Genomic DNA, 16,423 nt, shown 5'->3' with positions numbered 1-16,423 from the left:
CTACAGGAGTGTCTCACCATGCCTGGCTAATTTTTAAATTTTTTTGTAGAGTTGAGGTCTATGTTGCCCAGGCTGGTCTCAAACTCCCGGGCTCAAGTGATTCTCCCACCTCAGCCTCCCAAAGAGCTGGGATTACAGGTGTGAGCCACCGTGCCTGGCTGTTATTTTATCAATTCCTCAAAATTCAAGCATGCCCTCAAATGTTTTTGCAGCCTCATATAGCTCTTAATTTGGTTTATATTCATCCAGATGGTAGGATATGATTCATGTTCCACCTGGTTTCGTTCAGAAATACTTGGGCAGTGTCTATGGAAAAAAACATTGAACCAGATTTAGCTTTTAGGTAAATAATATAATCACCTGGGAATAATATGAAGAATTAAATGAAAGAAAGAAAAATATAATCAAGTGTAACTTAGACTCTGAATGCTGGTAAATAAGATTTGGATGAAGGAAGGATCTCAGGGGAATAACGTTAAAATAAGATTTATTTTTTTAATGGAAATACATGATTTTAAGAAGAAATAACTTAAGACATTCCAACTTTATACTACATTAAAGTAAAAAGAGCAAGGATCAGTTTTCTCTTTAGAGCAAGGCTCAGTTTCGCTTTCTGTTGAGAGTTAGTAGTGTGTATAATTAATTTTTTTAACAGTTTATTGATGAAATTTATTTTTAGAAGGAAATCTCCCACCACCTTCCTGTCATTCTCAGGGCAAGGTAGAGGGTAGGAGAGGGAAGGGAGACTTGGGGGAATGGGAGGTACAAGCCTTAATTAGACATTTGAGTGTCTAAAAGATTATTTTTCATTTCAAATACTTTGTCTCAGTTTACTGAATAGCTTTAATTTCAGACAGGGATTGTATTATCTTTGCTTTATCTTTTCCGATATTTTGGATCATCTAAGCATGATAAATGCTGGTTTATTCAAGGCACTAAAATTGACTTGCAAAAGACATATTTAATATGGATTCTGTGTTCAAGTCCTTTCTTCTTTGTTTATCCTGGTACGAAGATGTTTGTTTTAAAGTGGTATGAGTTAATTGTCCAATTTCAGATTTCCCTAAAATGTGTAACAGATTACCCAGTTGGCAAATGATGATATATATTTTTTAAACATGAATATTTCTGTTAGGCCAGATGGTGATTTAACATGAATTGTCCAACATTTGTGTTTCTTATCAAATTGTCTTCTTTTGTCTAAGCCAAGCTAGCAACATAATTTGGAACACACTCAGGAATCACTAAAGGACAAGAGCAAAAAAAATTCAGACACCAAGTGGCAGACGGCATTTGCTCCATATGCCATGCAAAGGCTCCCGGCCAGTGCTCGCATGGCCCTTGGGAAGCTTTCTCATCCGTTGTAAGGAAGTATCTGTGGAGTGCTGTGCAACCCATCTACCTGCTTTCCTCTCTCTACCCAAACCCTACTTATCTAACACTTCGTACTGTGGCCTTCCTCCATGGGGGACTTGCACTTCCTCAAAGCCCTGGATTTCTATGCAGAAGAGCAGTTCTAGTTCTTCCTTAGGCACTTCCCTTTCCTCCTGTCCAGTGTCATGTTCTTGTTTGTTATGGGCTCCACCCAGACGATTATTTCCTCTTAGATGATGTGTGAGCCTTGCAGAGAGCTGGGTCATTTTGGAATAAATCATGTGCCCAGTCACACGGCTCCTTACAGGAAATGGTCGGTGCATATTAGCTTAGCACAAAACACAGTAGTGATCTTGTGGTCCCCAACAGTGAGTCTTCAGTTAACTTCTGCTGTTCTTTTTTTTTTTTAACATAAAGCTTTGAATGTTTTGTACAGTATCAAATCTCTGCAGGATTTTGTCTGCTGAAACAGATGTGAAAATCTGAGTAGCACAGAGTATGACATTAAGGCCATAACAATAAACCTATTGTTACTGCATTCTAAATTTGATCAAGATGTCGGTTTTTGGGAATCCAAAATAGTTGCTTCAAATTTACCTTTTTTCTTTTATGAAGCAGTTTTTTTTTGTTTTGTTTTGAGACCTCTCATAGCAAGAAAAAACATTACATAAACTTTTTTTTGAGACGAGGTCTCACTTTGTTACCCAGGCTGGAGTGCAGTGGCACGATCTTGGCTCACTGCAGCCTCGACCTCCTGGGCTCAAGCAGTCCTCCCACCTTAGTCCCCCAAGTAGCTGGGACTACAGGCATGTGCCACCACGCCTGGCTAATTTTTGCATTTTTAGTAGAGACAGGGTTTCACCATGTTGCCCAGGCTGGTCTCGAACTCCTGAGTCTAAGCGATCTGCCCGCCTCGGCCTCCCAAAGTGCTAAGATTATAGGCGCGAGCCACCGTGCCCAGCCACATAAATATAAACTTAAAAATACATAGGAAAACCTTTCAGAACACTTTGAAACCTATTTTGGTCCTATTACGATTGTACTGAATGTCCCCCAGCCTAATGAAGAGCAATTAGATGTTGTCATTTGGTGGCATTCTTGGTGGAGACAGTAAGCTAGGGCTGCAGGAGCTGCTTAGTCTCCCAGGGTCCAGCATTGTTTCAGATAACGTGAACAGGATGCTCAAGAGCTAGTCTAAATAATGCTTCATGCCTTATTTTTCCTGTTTGTTGATAAGGATTCATAAAGATGTCTTTTTCTGGTCATGTCAAGGGAAATTCAAATAAAAAACATTGAATTGGTTTGGAGTTGTCCATTGAAGGGTACTCACAGCAGGAATTGAGTGGCAATTGAATGTGTGTGTGTATGTTTGTAAACATTTATGTTAGAGTGTATGCAAATGTATATGGGGGTGCCCACTGCCATCACCACTACCCCCACCAACAGTAACAAAACCACCATCAACAGCAATACCCACTAAAACTTCTAATTTGCTTATTAATTTGCTTTATTATTTGTAAATAATTCAGAATCTCTGAGATCAAAATCCTTTTTTATTACAACATGTTAATAGTAGTCTAATTCAGACCTGCCCTGAGGAAGAACCAAGCAATGAAGCTGTCCATGATTTTAGAAGTTAATTGGCTCATTCTTTCTGACCATCTAGGTAGTCCCAACATTATTTTAGGCTCCCCCTAGTTAGGTCCACAACCTCATTATTATCCATTGACCTGGACTTTGGTCTCGCTTATACAGCAAGTAGTAGAGCCTATCACTGTCACCATGTAAACCTTTGCATATTTTACATTTATAGAGAGATACTTCTCACATGCCTCATTTGATCCACTAACATCTGTATGCTTGGGTAGGATGGAATAATTAAACAATGTAGAGCTAAAACCATCCAAACCCCTCAAATATTATCATCTGATGGGAAGGAAAAGGGGGGGAAAGGAAATTAAATAGTTATTTCAATTCTTGGCATGATTGACACTGACAATTATAAATTCCATTCAATATTTTCTTCCAGCTCATGAGGGTTGGTTGTAAGGATACTTTGTAAGTCAGATTTGTGAGCAGATGTTTGCAACCTAAATTGCTTCAGTTGCATGAAAAAGTCACATTTACTGATTTTTATCCTGGGATCTCCTTAACAAGGAAAAACCTCAGGCCCAGGAAGTCTAGGGTAACTGAGGGAGGGATGTGTCAAAGTGCACTTTTCCCCAGATACAGGGACAGGTATTTGAGTTTCTTTTATTGACTCTGCAAAGAGCTTTGCACACTTTGCACATCAGTTCTTGAGATAGGTGGGAACATGGACTGCCTGTTTATAGAGTTCAATTAAGATTGCAGGATCATGCATTCCTTTCATTTTTGGTGCTAGTACCTAGAAGATGGGAATATAGTGAACACTTAATACCTTGCTTAGGCAGATAGCTCCAGTTTGCAGAAAGTCTAGATAGGATACTCTGCTATATATCTAGATTTACTGAGAAGAAATGGCCCAAGCTAATCAGAATTTTAAAGTAGGTTTCTCAGCTGGGCATGGTGGCTCACACCTGTAATCCCAGCACTTTGGGAGGCTGAGGCAGGCAGATCACTTGTGGTCAGGGGTTCGAGACCAGCCTGGCCAACATGGCGAAACCCTGTCTCTACTAAAAATAGAAAAATTAGCCGGGCATGGTGGCACGCACCTGTAATCCCAGCTACTAAGGAGGCTGAGGTGAGAGAACTGCTTGAACCCTGGAGGCGGAAGTTGCAGTGAGCTGAGATTGTGCCACTGCACTGCAGCCTGGGCGACAGAGTGAGACTCCGTCTCAAAAAAAATAAATAAAATAAAGTAGGTTTCTCTATACCTTGGAATTTTCTATCTCCCATGATAACCTTTGGGTAAACATGTCCATCAAAATGGAAACAAATCAATTTTTAAAATAGAAATTATTCTCATGCCTATTTTAGTGGGAATCCCCCTGAGAAGATAGCCATGTATGACTGAATGCTCTTGGTTGCTATTTTGTTGCTGTTGGCCAGGAAACTGATCTAGGTGACCTGCAGACTTCATCTGACCTGCAGACTGGCCGCTTCATACTACCAAGATTCCAAAGCAAAGTGTATATACAGTCAGCCCCATGTAGCCTCTGGTTCTATGATGCAACCAATGGCAGATTGGTTCAAAAATACTTGGAAAAAGGCCAAGTGCAGTGGAGTGGTTCATGCCTGTAATCCTAGCACTTTGGGAAGCTGAGGCAGGAAAATCACTGGAGCCCAGGAATTCAAGACCAGCCTGGGCAAAATGGCAAGACCCCATCTCTACAAAAAGTAATTAGCTGGGCTTGGTGGCATGTGCCTGTAGTCCCAGCTACTTGGGAGGCTGAGGTGGGAGGATCATTTGAGCCCAGGTGAAGGCTGCAGTGAGCCATGATTGCATCACCACACTCCAGCCTGGGTGACAGAGCGAGACCCTATCTCAAAATGAGTAAATAAATAATAAAATTTCAAAAGGAAAAAAGTGGAAAAAAATGAAAAAATAACATAATACACAAAATACAGTGTAACAACTATTTACACAGCATTTACACTTTATTAGGTATTGTAAATAATCCAGGGATGATTTAAAGTATATAAAGGGATATGCATAGGATATGTGCAAATGCCATGCCATTTTATAAGTGTAGGCTCATGGCTAATAAAGCATGAACCTGACTGAAGCTGCCTGGGTATGTGTCTTTGTTCAGCCACTTTCTGGTAGTATCTCTTTTTTCTTAACCTCAGTATTCTTATACTGTATAACAGGGATGTTTTCTCTGTATAAGGCTGTTTTGAGGAATAGTTTCTATATGTAAAGTACTTAGAACAGTGCATAGCATATAGGAAGCCCTTAATAGATACTGGCTTAAAGATAATTAGGTATGTCCTAGTGAGGTATACCTAACTACAAGTGCTACTTTAACTATGCCTACTCTGTGTGCTTTACACTATATATTGTTCAAGGCTAGAATAATGAGCCCCATGAGCAGGGTTTCATGGCATTTAAGATTCCAACACCAACCTTCAATCATGGGTACAGGTGGCCTGTGCCATCTAGCTAGCTGCGCTGCCTCCAGGCTGGGTGGCCTGCTCCTCCTCTGTTGGATAAAAATAGCCTGACTCCTCACTGAAACAACCACCATGATATTTGTGTCCTTGGGAAGCTGAAAGTAATAGAACTCTAAGTCTGGCACTGCCAGCTGTCAGCAGAACTGAAATGCAAAGTGTGACACGTGTCTACACTGTACCCACTGGCCTTCGAGTCCCAACTCCCATTCCATCTTGATTTTTTTCCATTCTCAAATTAATTATTTCCCCTATAGGTGATTTGTGGAATGGAAACAGATTTAGATTTCCTACCTATTTAGATTTTTCCAAAGACTAAAATTACAAATCAGAAAAACTGCTATTGACACATTTTTGGTTAGGAAAATCTGGATGTGGTTCCTATGCCTAGCCTAGTCATATAAATTCTCTCCTCATGTATCTTTTTGTGTGTGTGAGAAAGGGTCTTGTCACCCGGGCTGGAATGCAGTGGTGCAATCACAGCTCACCATGGCCTTGACTTCCTGGGCTCAGGCAATCCTCTCACTTCAGCCTCCTTAATAGTTGGGACTACAGGCTCATATCACCACGTGCAACTAATTTGATTTTGGGTAGAGACAGGTGTCATTATGGTGCCCAGGCTAGTAACTCCTGTGCCCCAGCAATCTTCCTGCCTCGGCCTCCCAAACTCCTGGGATTACAGGCGTGAGTCACCAAGCTCAGCCTCTCCTCATGAAAACCATTCCCTCTTTGTAAGATTCTTCCTATGTCTTAAAACTTAATACCTTTAATCCTTCCCTGGAGCCATAGTTTTATTTATTTATTTATGAGACAGGGTCTCACTTTGTTGCCCAGGCTGGAGTGCAGTCGCACGATCATAGCTCACTGCAGCCGTGACCTGGACTGAAGTGATCCTCCCACCTCAGCCTCCTGAGTAGCTGGGACTACAGGTGTGTGCCACCACACCAGTTTTTTGTCGTTGTTGTTTTTGTTTTGGTAGAAACAGGGTGTCTCCATGTTGCCCAGGCTGGTCGCGAACTCCTGGGCTCAAGCGATCCACCCGCCTCAGCCTCCCAAACTGCTGGGCTTGTAGGCGTGAGCCACCGCACCTGTCCCTGTCTGCTTTTTTTTTTTTTTTTTTTTGAGATGGAGTCTTGCTCTGTTGCCCAGGCTGGAGTGCAGTGGTGCGATCTCGGCTGACTGCAACCTCTGCCTCCCAGGTTCAAGCCGATTCTCCTGCCTCAGCCTCCCAAGTAGCTGGGATTACAGGCACCCAACACCACACCCAGGTGATTTTTGTATTTTTAGTAGAGACGGGGTTTCACCATGTTGGCCAGGCTGATCTCGAACTCCAGACCTCAGGTGATCCACCCACCTTGGCCTCCCAAAGTGCTGGGATTACAGGCATATAGGTGAGCCACAGAGATAAGAGTAGCAAGCAGTGATGGGGAGAAGATAATCTAGTGTAGGAAAGATGGAAAGAATGGTGATATTTCACAACTGCTAGATTGACACTTTAACTTGGGAGTTATCCCTCTATAAACTGGATATTTGCTGAGCAAAGTTTAAAGAAAACTCCATGTATTCAGTAATGTTTTCCAGACCCCACTTCTCATAAGCCAGTGGCTTAGAGTGCTTGCTCTAATTTCTATGTTCCATTAAACAAGGGTGGGATTTCTTTTCATTCAAACCATTTGTGACTTTGCCCTTTAGTGACCTCTACCATCACCCTATCATTAATGATCCAAGTGATTAGAATGGATGGCTATGTGTTTGTAGGTTGTTTGTTGTCTTTAATGAATAGATTCATTGAATGGAATTAACTATGCTCTTCTAGAACATTGGATCTGTGTTCTCATTTAGATTGTATTTGTAATCTCCCCACTCCCCACCATCAACAGTGGCATAATGTGAATTAATTTATGTGGTATCTGCCATTTAAAAACCATCTTAAAAACCATAAGCTCTCTCCTTCCTTTTTTTTGTCTTAAACATAGGACATGGATTTGATTGACATACTTTGGAGGCAAGATATAGATCTTGGAGTAAGTCGAGAAGTATTTGACTTCAGTCAGCGACGGAAAGAGTATGAGCTGGAAAAACAGAAAAAACTTGAAAAGGAAAGACAAGAACAACTCCAAAAGGAGCAAGAGAAAGCCTTTTTCGCTCAGTTACAACTAGATGAAGAGACAGGTGAATTTCTCCCAATTCAGCCAGCCCAACATATCCAGTCAGAAACCAGTGGATCTGCCAACTACTCCCAGGTACAGAGTACTCAGTTCTTGGGAAAGTTATGGCAGGTTTAAGGAAACACTGACCAAGGAATTAAAATATCTGGATTTGATTTCTAGCTTTGCCTTTCTTTTACTTAACCTTGTCAAATCTACTTTCCAGCCTCAGCCTCCTGATGAGTTCAGTACCCAACCTGAGTTCAGTATCCAACCTACTAATCTTAACAGCGTTATTGTGAGGATTAGGAAGACTTAAGTTACACCAAAGAGTTTTGTAAAGTATAGAAACATCCTGTAAGGATCAAGTAGCAGCAACAGAAGTAGTGGCAGGAGAACCAAGTAGTAGGGATAACTGGCGTTACTGTGTGTGGCAAGCACTGTTTTAAGAACATATACTGACTGATTTAATCAACACAACTATATTAATTAGTTACCATTATCCCTATTTTATCTACGATGAGCAAATGAAGCTCAAAAAGGTTAAATAATTTGCCCAGATCACTCAGAAAATTGGAGGAGCTAAGATTTGAACCCATGTGGTCTGGTTCAAATTGTGCATCAAAGTGATCTCTAAAATAAGATAAATATTCACTTGATTATAAATATTTTATGAACATCAGTTATTGAATATTTAGCTTGGCAATGGAATATTTAACCATTTTTATCTCCTTTGTGTCATTCCCTTTTATCAGGTTGCCCACATTCCCAAATCAGATGCTTTGTACTTTGATGACTGCATGCAGCTTTTGGCGCAGACATTCCCGTTTGTAGATGACAATGAGGTGAGGTATAAAATAACCTGGTTAATAGCAAAACTCCATCATAACTATAAAATAACAATCATATTCTATGTAAGTCCCATCAATGAATCTCCATTTAAAAGAATAAAAACATTTTTAGGAGGAAATTTTTTAACCAAGGAAATACTCTGTCAAGGAAACCTTAGCCTATAAATAACTTTACAATTAAGAAAAAAAAAAACCTTTCACAAAATACAAAACCAAAACCATTGACTATTGCATAGCCAGAAACATGGACAGCATAACCATGGAAACAACTCATTTGCTGCAAGTATCTAAGAGGTTTTGGTGAGTAAAAGAGCCAGCTGGGCAATATAGGAAGACTTGTTCAGTTAACAATTTTAATAAATCTGTTTTATCTAGTACCACTGTGCTAGATATTATATAAACTAAATCCTAAAGATTGTACTTACGCATTTTAAAGTTTACTTTCAAATGCTTAAGCTGAAACAATTAGGCCAGCAAATCGTAAATTTGAGTCAGTGGAGTAGGAAGAAAAGATTTGTTTCGTTATTTACAAACAGGGTCATGACTGGTTAGTAAGTAGAGAGACAGAACTGCAGCTGATTCCATTTTGTTTTGTGGTGGTGCCTTAGAGCTTACTCATCCCCTGTTGGTGGAAGACTCATAAATCAATGCCTTATCAATTTTAGGTTTCTTCAGCTACGTTTCAGTCACTTGTTCCTGATATTCCCGGTCACATCGAGAGCCCAGTCTTCATTGCTACTAATCAGGCTCAGTCACCTGAAACTTCCGTTGCTCAGGTAGCCCCTGCTGATTTAGACGGTATGCAACAGGACATTGAGCAAGTTTGGGAGGAGTTATTATCCATTCCTGAGTTACAGGTAACTAAAATAGAATGTAATACTGAAGATATTTTTTTATATTCAGTGCCTTTAGTCATTCTGATTATTTATATTTATATGAAGGATTGGAGGGTGCTATTACATTAGTCATGAGTACTGCCTATGCTAGTTAAATTGGTTGGATATCTTGAGGATAGAATGTTATAAACCTGACGTCTGATCTGGGAACTCTGAAAATAATACATATGCTTAGGCGTAAATACGTATTGGAAATGAGAATTATCTCTGAATTATAGATAATAAATTATAGAGATAAGCCTGAAGATAATGTGGGTAGGGAGTTTATCTAAATTTATCACGTATTATCATAGATTAATTTTGATTTATATAGAATAAACTTCTTTCTCATGCAGTGTCTTAATATTGAAAATGACAAGCTGGTTGAGACTACCATGGTCCCAAGTCCAGAAGCCAAACTGACAGAAGTTGACAATTATCATTTTTACTCATCTATACCCTCAATGGAAAAAGAAGTAGGTAACTGTAGTCCACATTTTCTTAATGCTTTTGAGGATTCCTTCAGCAGCATCCTCTCCACAGAAGACCCCAACCAGTTGACAGTGAACTCATTAAATTCAGATGCCACAGTCAACACAGATTTTGGTGATGAATTTTATTCTGCTTTCATAGCTGAGCCCAGTATCAGCAACAACATGCCCTCACCTGCTACTTTAAGCCATTCACTCTCTGAACTTCTAAATGGGCCCATTGATGTTTCTGATCTATCACTTTGCAAAGCTTTCAACCAAAACCACCCTGAAAGCACAGCAGAATTCAATGATTCTGACTCCGGCATTTCACTAAACACAAGTCCCAGTGTGGCATCACCAGAACACTCAGTGGAATCTTCCAGTTATGGAGACACACTACTTGGCCTCAGTGATTCTGAAGTCGAAGAGCTAGATAGTGCCCCTGGAAGTGTCAAAGAGAATGGTCCTAAAACACAACCAGTACATTCTTCTGGGGATATGGTACAACCCCTGTCACCATCTCAGGGGCAGAGCACTCGCGTGCATGATGCCCAATGTGAGAACACACCAGAGAAAGAATTGCCTGTAAGTCCTGGTCATCGAAAAACCCCATTCACAAAAGACAAACATTCAAGCCGCTTGGAGGCTCATCTCACAAGAGATGAACTTAGGGCAAAAGCTCTCCATATCCCATTCCCTGTAGAAAAAATCATTAACCTCCCTGTTGTTGACTTCAACGAAATGATGTCCAAAGAGCAGTTCAATGAAGCTCAACTTGCATTAATTCGAGATATACGTAGGAGGGGTAAGAATAAAGTAGCTGCTCAGAATTGCAGAAAAAGAAAACTGGAAAATATAGTAGAACTAGAGCAAGATTTAGATCATTTGAAAGATGAAAAAGAAAAATTGCTCAAAGAAAAAGGAGAAAATGACAAAAGCCTTCACCTACTGAAAAAACAACTCAGCACCTTGTATCTCGAAGTTTTCAGCATGCTACGTGATGAAGATGGGAAACCTTATTCCCCTAATGAATACTCCCTGCAGCAAACAAGAGATGGCAATGTTTTCCTTGTTCCCAAAAGTAAGAAGCCAGATGTTAAGAAAAACTAGATTTAGGAGGATTTGACCTTTTCTGAGCTAGTTTTTTTGTACTATTATACTAAAAACTCCTACTGTGATGTGAAATGCTCATACTTTATAAGTAATTCTATGCAAAATTATAGCCAAAAGTAGTATAGAAAATAATACGAAACTTTAAAAAGCATTGGAGTGTCAGTATGTTGAATCAGTAGTTTCACTTTAACTGTAAACAATTTCTTAGGACACCATTTGGGCTAGCTTCTGTGTAAGTGTAAATACTACAAAAACTTATTTATACTGTTCTTATGTCACTTGTTATATTCATAGATTTATATGATGATATGACATCTGGCTAAAAACAAATTATTGCAAAACTAACCACTATGTACTTTTTTATAAATACCGTATGGACAAAAAATGGCATTTTTTATATTAAATTGTTTAGCTCTGGCAAAAAAAAAAATTTAAGAGCTGGTACTAATAAAGGATTATTATGACTGTTAAATTATTTGTTTGGGATTCCTTTGAGTTTATTCACACAGTATTTTCCATAAGATAATCATCCATTAGATGTTTTGCATTTTCAGAATGTTTTATTTGAAAATATAAAAATAATTGTATACTACATTTCTAGTACCAGGGTTACAGAGAAATAAAGTATATCAAGAGGATACTTTGCCTCTTCAATAGCAGGTACATCTAAACCCAAGAAAATGTTACACACTGACATGACAGCACTGATTCATTTATTTCCATCAGTAGACATACGCCCACTATACACTAGGCAGAGTTTGAAGTAGAAAGGACAAAACCAGTATCCCTGCCCTGGAACTTGCATTCTAGTGAAGGAGAGGTAACAAGCATACTCCACTATGTTAGAAGGAATTGGACGGGGAAAACCAGTAAAAAGCATCACAACTTAAGGCTGTAAATGGGAAGAGCCTTACTGAAGTGGCAACATTTGAAGGTGTGGGAGAAGCCGTTCTCATAGCCAAGAGCACTGCAGACAAGACACAGCAGGTCCAAAGGCTGAACCACATTTGAGAAAAAACAACGACAATGTGGCTGAAGAAAGGGATGGGAGTGGAATATGACAGGGCCTTGTAAGTCTACGTAAGTGAGGTGGGGAGCTAATGGTGCTGTTCAGGAGTAACATTCAACTGTTTTTCAAGTTCCCTCTGGGGTTCGTGACTGCTGGCAGTGGCTGCCTAGCTTTCTGGTAAAGGAGTGTAGGTAGTGGCAGGTGGCTGTACCAATCCGGATGGAGGTGAAAGAAGCTGAGCTGCAGCCATGGTCAGTACAGTGGTGGCAGCTGTACTGGCCATTTCTGCTGCAGGTTTTGCAAGCCAGGAAGCACATATAGCCTGAAGTAACACAGGATTTTCAAAGTCTACCAAAATCTGCCTTCAGCGGTGGCTATTAGAGAGGTGGGTTTGAACCCAAAATGACAAAATGGGAAGCAGCAATACTACCTGTAAGCCTTACTGCCAGTAAAGGAAAAATAAGAGATGCTCAGTAACAAATATGATCTTAAATCGCTCAAAGAAGGATCTCTTTATATAGCAACCCAAATCAATGAAGCTAAGGATTTACTAGGTCAAGCTCAAAAATCAAATAAATGTATGATGAATTTTAGGTTCCTACTTGTTATGTGTATGAGTATCAACTTTCTATAAAATGCCTCAGAGCTACAACTTTTAACGTTTCCTCTGGCTTGTGTGTTGAGAACAGTATAGAGGGTAAGGATGGGAGTAGGGAAACCAATTGAGAGGTTCATGCATTATGATGGCAGCTTGGTCTAGGGTGATAGAAGAGGGGTAGTCAGGGACATTGGATTCTGCCATGTCTCAGAGAACTAAAAGGATTTTCTGGTAGAATGGATGTGAGTCAAGAAGTTTAACATCTTTAAGAATGGAGTTGTCCGAGGATGAAGAAGACTGGATAGATGGAGACCCACGTGGGAAAATCAGTTCCTTTTTGGACATACCGAGAGATCTATTAGACGTTAACTAGAGTGTACAGAAACAAGTCCCCTCAAAACCCTTTGAAAATCTGCATGCTTTCCAATAAGCCATTCAGTTATCGATTATTTCTTCACCTAAGCAGGTTTCACTTGTTCATACTGTTTTGCCTTTTTAAAGTGAGGAAATGGAGATTCATTTAAGTATGTTTAAAATAAGCACTGCATGTGTAACTATTCGGTGAAGACTCCTAGCAACACTGCATGGGTTTGCTGCTAATTCCTAGAATGACCTTTAGCAACTCACTTTAGCACTTTTCCTTTTTTTTTTTTTTTTGAGACAGTCTCACTCTGTCGCCCAGGCTGGAGTGCAGTGGCGCTATCTCGGCTTACTGCAAGTTCCACCTCCCGGGTTCACGCCATTCTCCTGCCTCCTCTTAAGCATAGTTTCTCATCTATAAAGCAGAGTGGTATTCAGTGGGTCACCCCACAAAAAGCACTGCGCCTAGCTCATAGTAAACATTGCATAAATGATGGGTGTTTTGTCAATTTCCTTTAGTCTTGTATTATGCTTTTTGGCTACAAGTGAATCCAGTCAAATTAGCTTACAAGAGAATTTCACTGTTAAAGTTCAGGATTGAAAATGACTTCAAGGACTAATGGATCTAAGGGTTCAAATGTGAAGATTTTTTTTCTTGAGATGGAGTCCCACTCTGTCACCCACGATGGAGTGCAGTGGCACAATCTTGGCTCACTGCAACCTCCACCTCCCAGGTTCAAGTGATTCTCCTGCCTCAGCCTCCCAAGTAGCTGGGATTACAGGTACCCGCCACCCACCTGGTTAAAAATTTTTTGTTGTTGTTGCATTTTTAGTGGAGACAGGGTTTCACCAGGTTGACCAGGGTGGTATGAAACTCGACCTCAAGTGATCCGCCTGCCTTGGCCTCCCAAAGTGCTAGGATTACACGCGAGCCAAATGTGAAGATTTGGGTCCTGAATATTTTTCACGTGCTATCAAGGAACTTCCTTCCTCTGACGGTGTGGTGATGGGGAATCTCGGGAGAAGACATTAGTTTTCCAAACTCAGAACATAATCCCAGGTCTCAGTCTATTCTTAGACCAAGTTGTGAGTGCGGAGATGGTGGCAAGAATCTCAGCAGCAGCTATCTGGAGCAACTAACATTGACTGATATTTGAAGGGCGAAGAGCATTGCTGGGCAGACAAAAACAGACATTCTTTGGTAGTAAACTTCACCGTATTCTGACCAATTCATACAAGGTAACTGGCCATGGAAACTTATGGTATCTAAAAATATTACAGTGAAGTATAAAACATTATTGTGAGAAATTACAAATTTCAAATAACAAATCTCAACTATGCCATGACTAATAAAACCAAGTGTTCATTTCTCTTGATCTGCATTTGAATTGAGTTTTATACCTGACTGTCCTCAAATTTGACTATCAAACTGTAATTGCACAACTTTGTATAAAAACCTGTCTTGTCAAGATTTCCCAAGTTCCTGTTTTTGAGGGGGGCACTGCTCAAATATGTTGGCCATATCCATATTTGTGACTAAGCCTCAGAATATATTCTCATTCCCATTTAAAGATAGCTACCAGGGAGCTTTGTTTTCAGTTGACTCTAACACTTGAGAACTGGAAAAAAATTAAAGACTAGAAAACTTCAGGGCTGGATGCAGTGGCTCACGCCTGTAATCCCAGGTGGGAGGCCGAGGCGGGCGGATCACGAGGTCAGGAGATCGAGACCATCCTGTTAACACGGTGAAACCCTGTCTCTACTAAAAATACAAAAAATTAGCCAGGCGTGGTGGCAGGCGCCTGTAGTCCCAGCTAGTCGGAAGGCTGAGGCAGGAGAATGGCGTGGACCCGGGAGGTGGAGCTTGCAGTAAGCCGAGATCGCGCCACTGCACTCCAGCCTGGGAGACAGAGCGAGACTCCGTCTCAAAGAAACAAAAAACAAAAGAAAACTTCAATCCTATGTTGGGGGGTGGGGGAGAAACACTGAAGACGTTGACCTAACTTTTATCATCCATTAAAATGTTAGGTATGCTTCAGGACATCCTTGTAAAACAGTATCCAGCATTACCAAGACGCTATCTTTAGGGTCCATAAGACAGGTACTAAGTTCTTTAAGCTATTGAATTTAACCTTATGATTTATTGAGGGAGGGAACTATAAATCCGTTTTACCAAAAAAAAAAAGTGTGTGTGTACGTGTGTGGAGACGGGGGGAAGGGAATCAGGTTAAAAACAGGAGTTCTTAACCTGTAGTTTTTAGGTCTGAGAATTTTGATGGGAATAAAGTTTCTTCATTTTTACTAACACGTAACATTTCCTTCAATATTCTAGGCCACAAACCACTGGCATTTCACTGTACTTGTCTTAAAGTACAATTTAAACATTATCACTTATGCATCACAACTTCAGTGTTAGAAATCAGACCCACCATTAGACCTAATTTAGTGTTTCAAGTACATTAAGTCATAAACTTACTATTTTGGTAATTATTTTCATGTAACATTTGAGTAATCTCACCTGTATCTCATGCCATGTAAAAATCAACATTCTAAGGGGCCTGCTGGCATACCAATCTGCCAGAGAGCACGGCATTAAAAAGGAACCAAGGAACCTGCCCAAGCTCACAAAACTTTTACATTCTGTATTTACATTTCTTACTGATAAACAAAATCTGACACAAGAATCAGAGTAACAAAAACCTACCAACTAAGTTTTCTTTCAGTACCTATTGAGAGAAATAAGACCACTGACTTCAAATAGACAACCCATCAGAATTCTTTTGATATATATATATATATATATATATTTTTTTTTTTTTTTTTTTTTTTTTTTTTGAGACAGTCTTGCTTTGTCGCCCAGGCTGAGTGCAGTGGTGTGATCTTGGCTCACTGCAAGCTCCACCTCCTGGGTTCACGTCATTCTCCTGCCTCAGCCTCCCTAGTAGCTGGGACTACAGGCACCCGCCACCACGCCCAGCTAATTTTTGTATTTTTAGTAGAGACAGGGTTTCACCGGGTTAGCCAGGACGGTCTCGATCTCCTGACCTCATGATCCACCCTCCTCGGCCTCCCAAAGTGCTAGGATTACAGGCGTGAGCCACCGCGCCTAGTCTCTTTTGATATATTTTAAAGAATGTAAGTTCACTCAGCATTTACTGAACATGATAGTAATATAATTAAAAAATTAAGCTACCTGGAGCCACAAGATACAGCTAAACATTTTACGCAATTCCTTTACCTACGATGACAAGTCCTTTAATTAATTAGTGGCTATATATATGGATGTAGTGAATGTAACTATTTCATATATCTTAAGGCGTTTTCAAGCTGTCAACATCCTTGTGTATACCCATCACCCAGTTACTATTTCTTTACCAATAAAAGTTGAACAGTATGGGTTAATTCCCATTTCCTAGCTAGCTTTCAGAACTGTGCACAATACACATTTCAATGTACCCTTGCCATTACCTGGTGTTAGGGTCTTTGAAAATGTGTTAAGCTTAAAATGGCTTATTTTACCTATTACCACCT

At 40.1% G+C, this 16,423-nt stretch overlaps 1 protein-coding gene and 1 pseudogene across 4 annotated transcripts in view; both read left to right on the top strand.

Moving 5' to 3' along the window:
• The window catches only part of NFE2L2 (nuclear factor, erythroid 2 like 2), a 162,709-nt gene extending 151,309 nt beyond the window's left edge, over window positions 1–11,400 (top strand). For 3 of the 4 annotated variants that reach the window (XM_030803673.1, XM_030803674.1, XM_003253760.4), the window contains 4 exons: window positions 7,443–7,709; window positions 8,369–8,458; window positions 9,130–9,321; window positions 9,696–11,400. In XM_030803673.1, coding sequence (XP_030659533.1) covers window positions 7,443–7,709; window positions 8,369–8,458; window positions 9,130–9,321; window positions 9,696–10,922 — 1,776 coding nt within the window. In that variant the 3' untranslated portion in view covers window positions 10,923–11,400. Of the gene's footprint in view, window positions 1–92; window positions 1,364–7,442; window positions 7,710–8,368; window positions 8,459–9,129; window positions 9,322–9,695 lie in introns of those variants that run through there. The other variant, XM_030803675.1, reaches the window with a different exon arrangement.
• A 550-nt stretch (window positions 11,401–11,950) lies between these two features.
• LOC115832478 lies at window positions 11,951–13,618 on the top strand (annotated as a pseudogene).
• The last annotated feature ends 2,805 nt before the right edge of the window (window positions 13,619–16,423 follow it).

Source organism: Nomascus leucogenys, chromosome 22a, assembly GCF_006542625.1.
Source record: "Nomascus leucogenys isolate Asia chromosome 22a, Asia_NLE_v1, whole genome shotgun sequence".
NCBI lineage: Eukaryota > Metazoa > Chordata > Mammalia > Primates > Hylobatidae > Nomascus > Nomascus leucogenys.
Note: the sequence above shows the minus strand (reverse complement) of the source record. Positions and strands in the feature narration are given on the sequence as shown.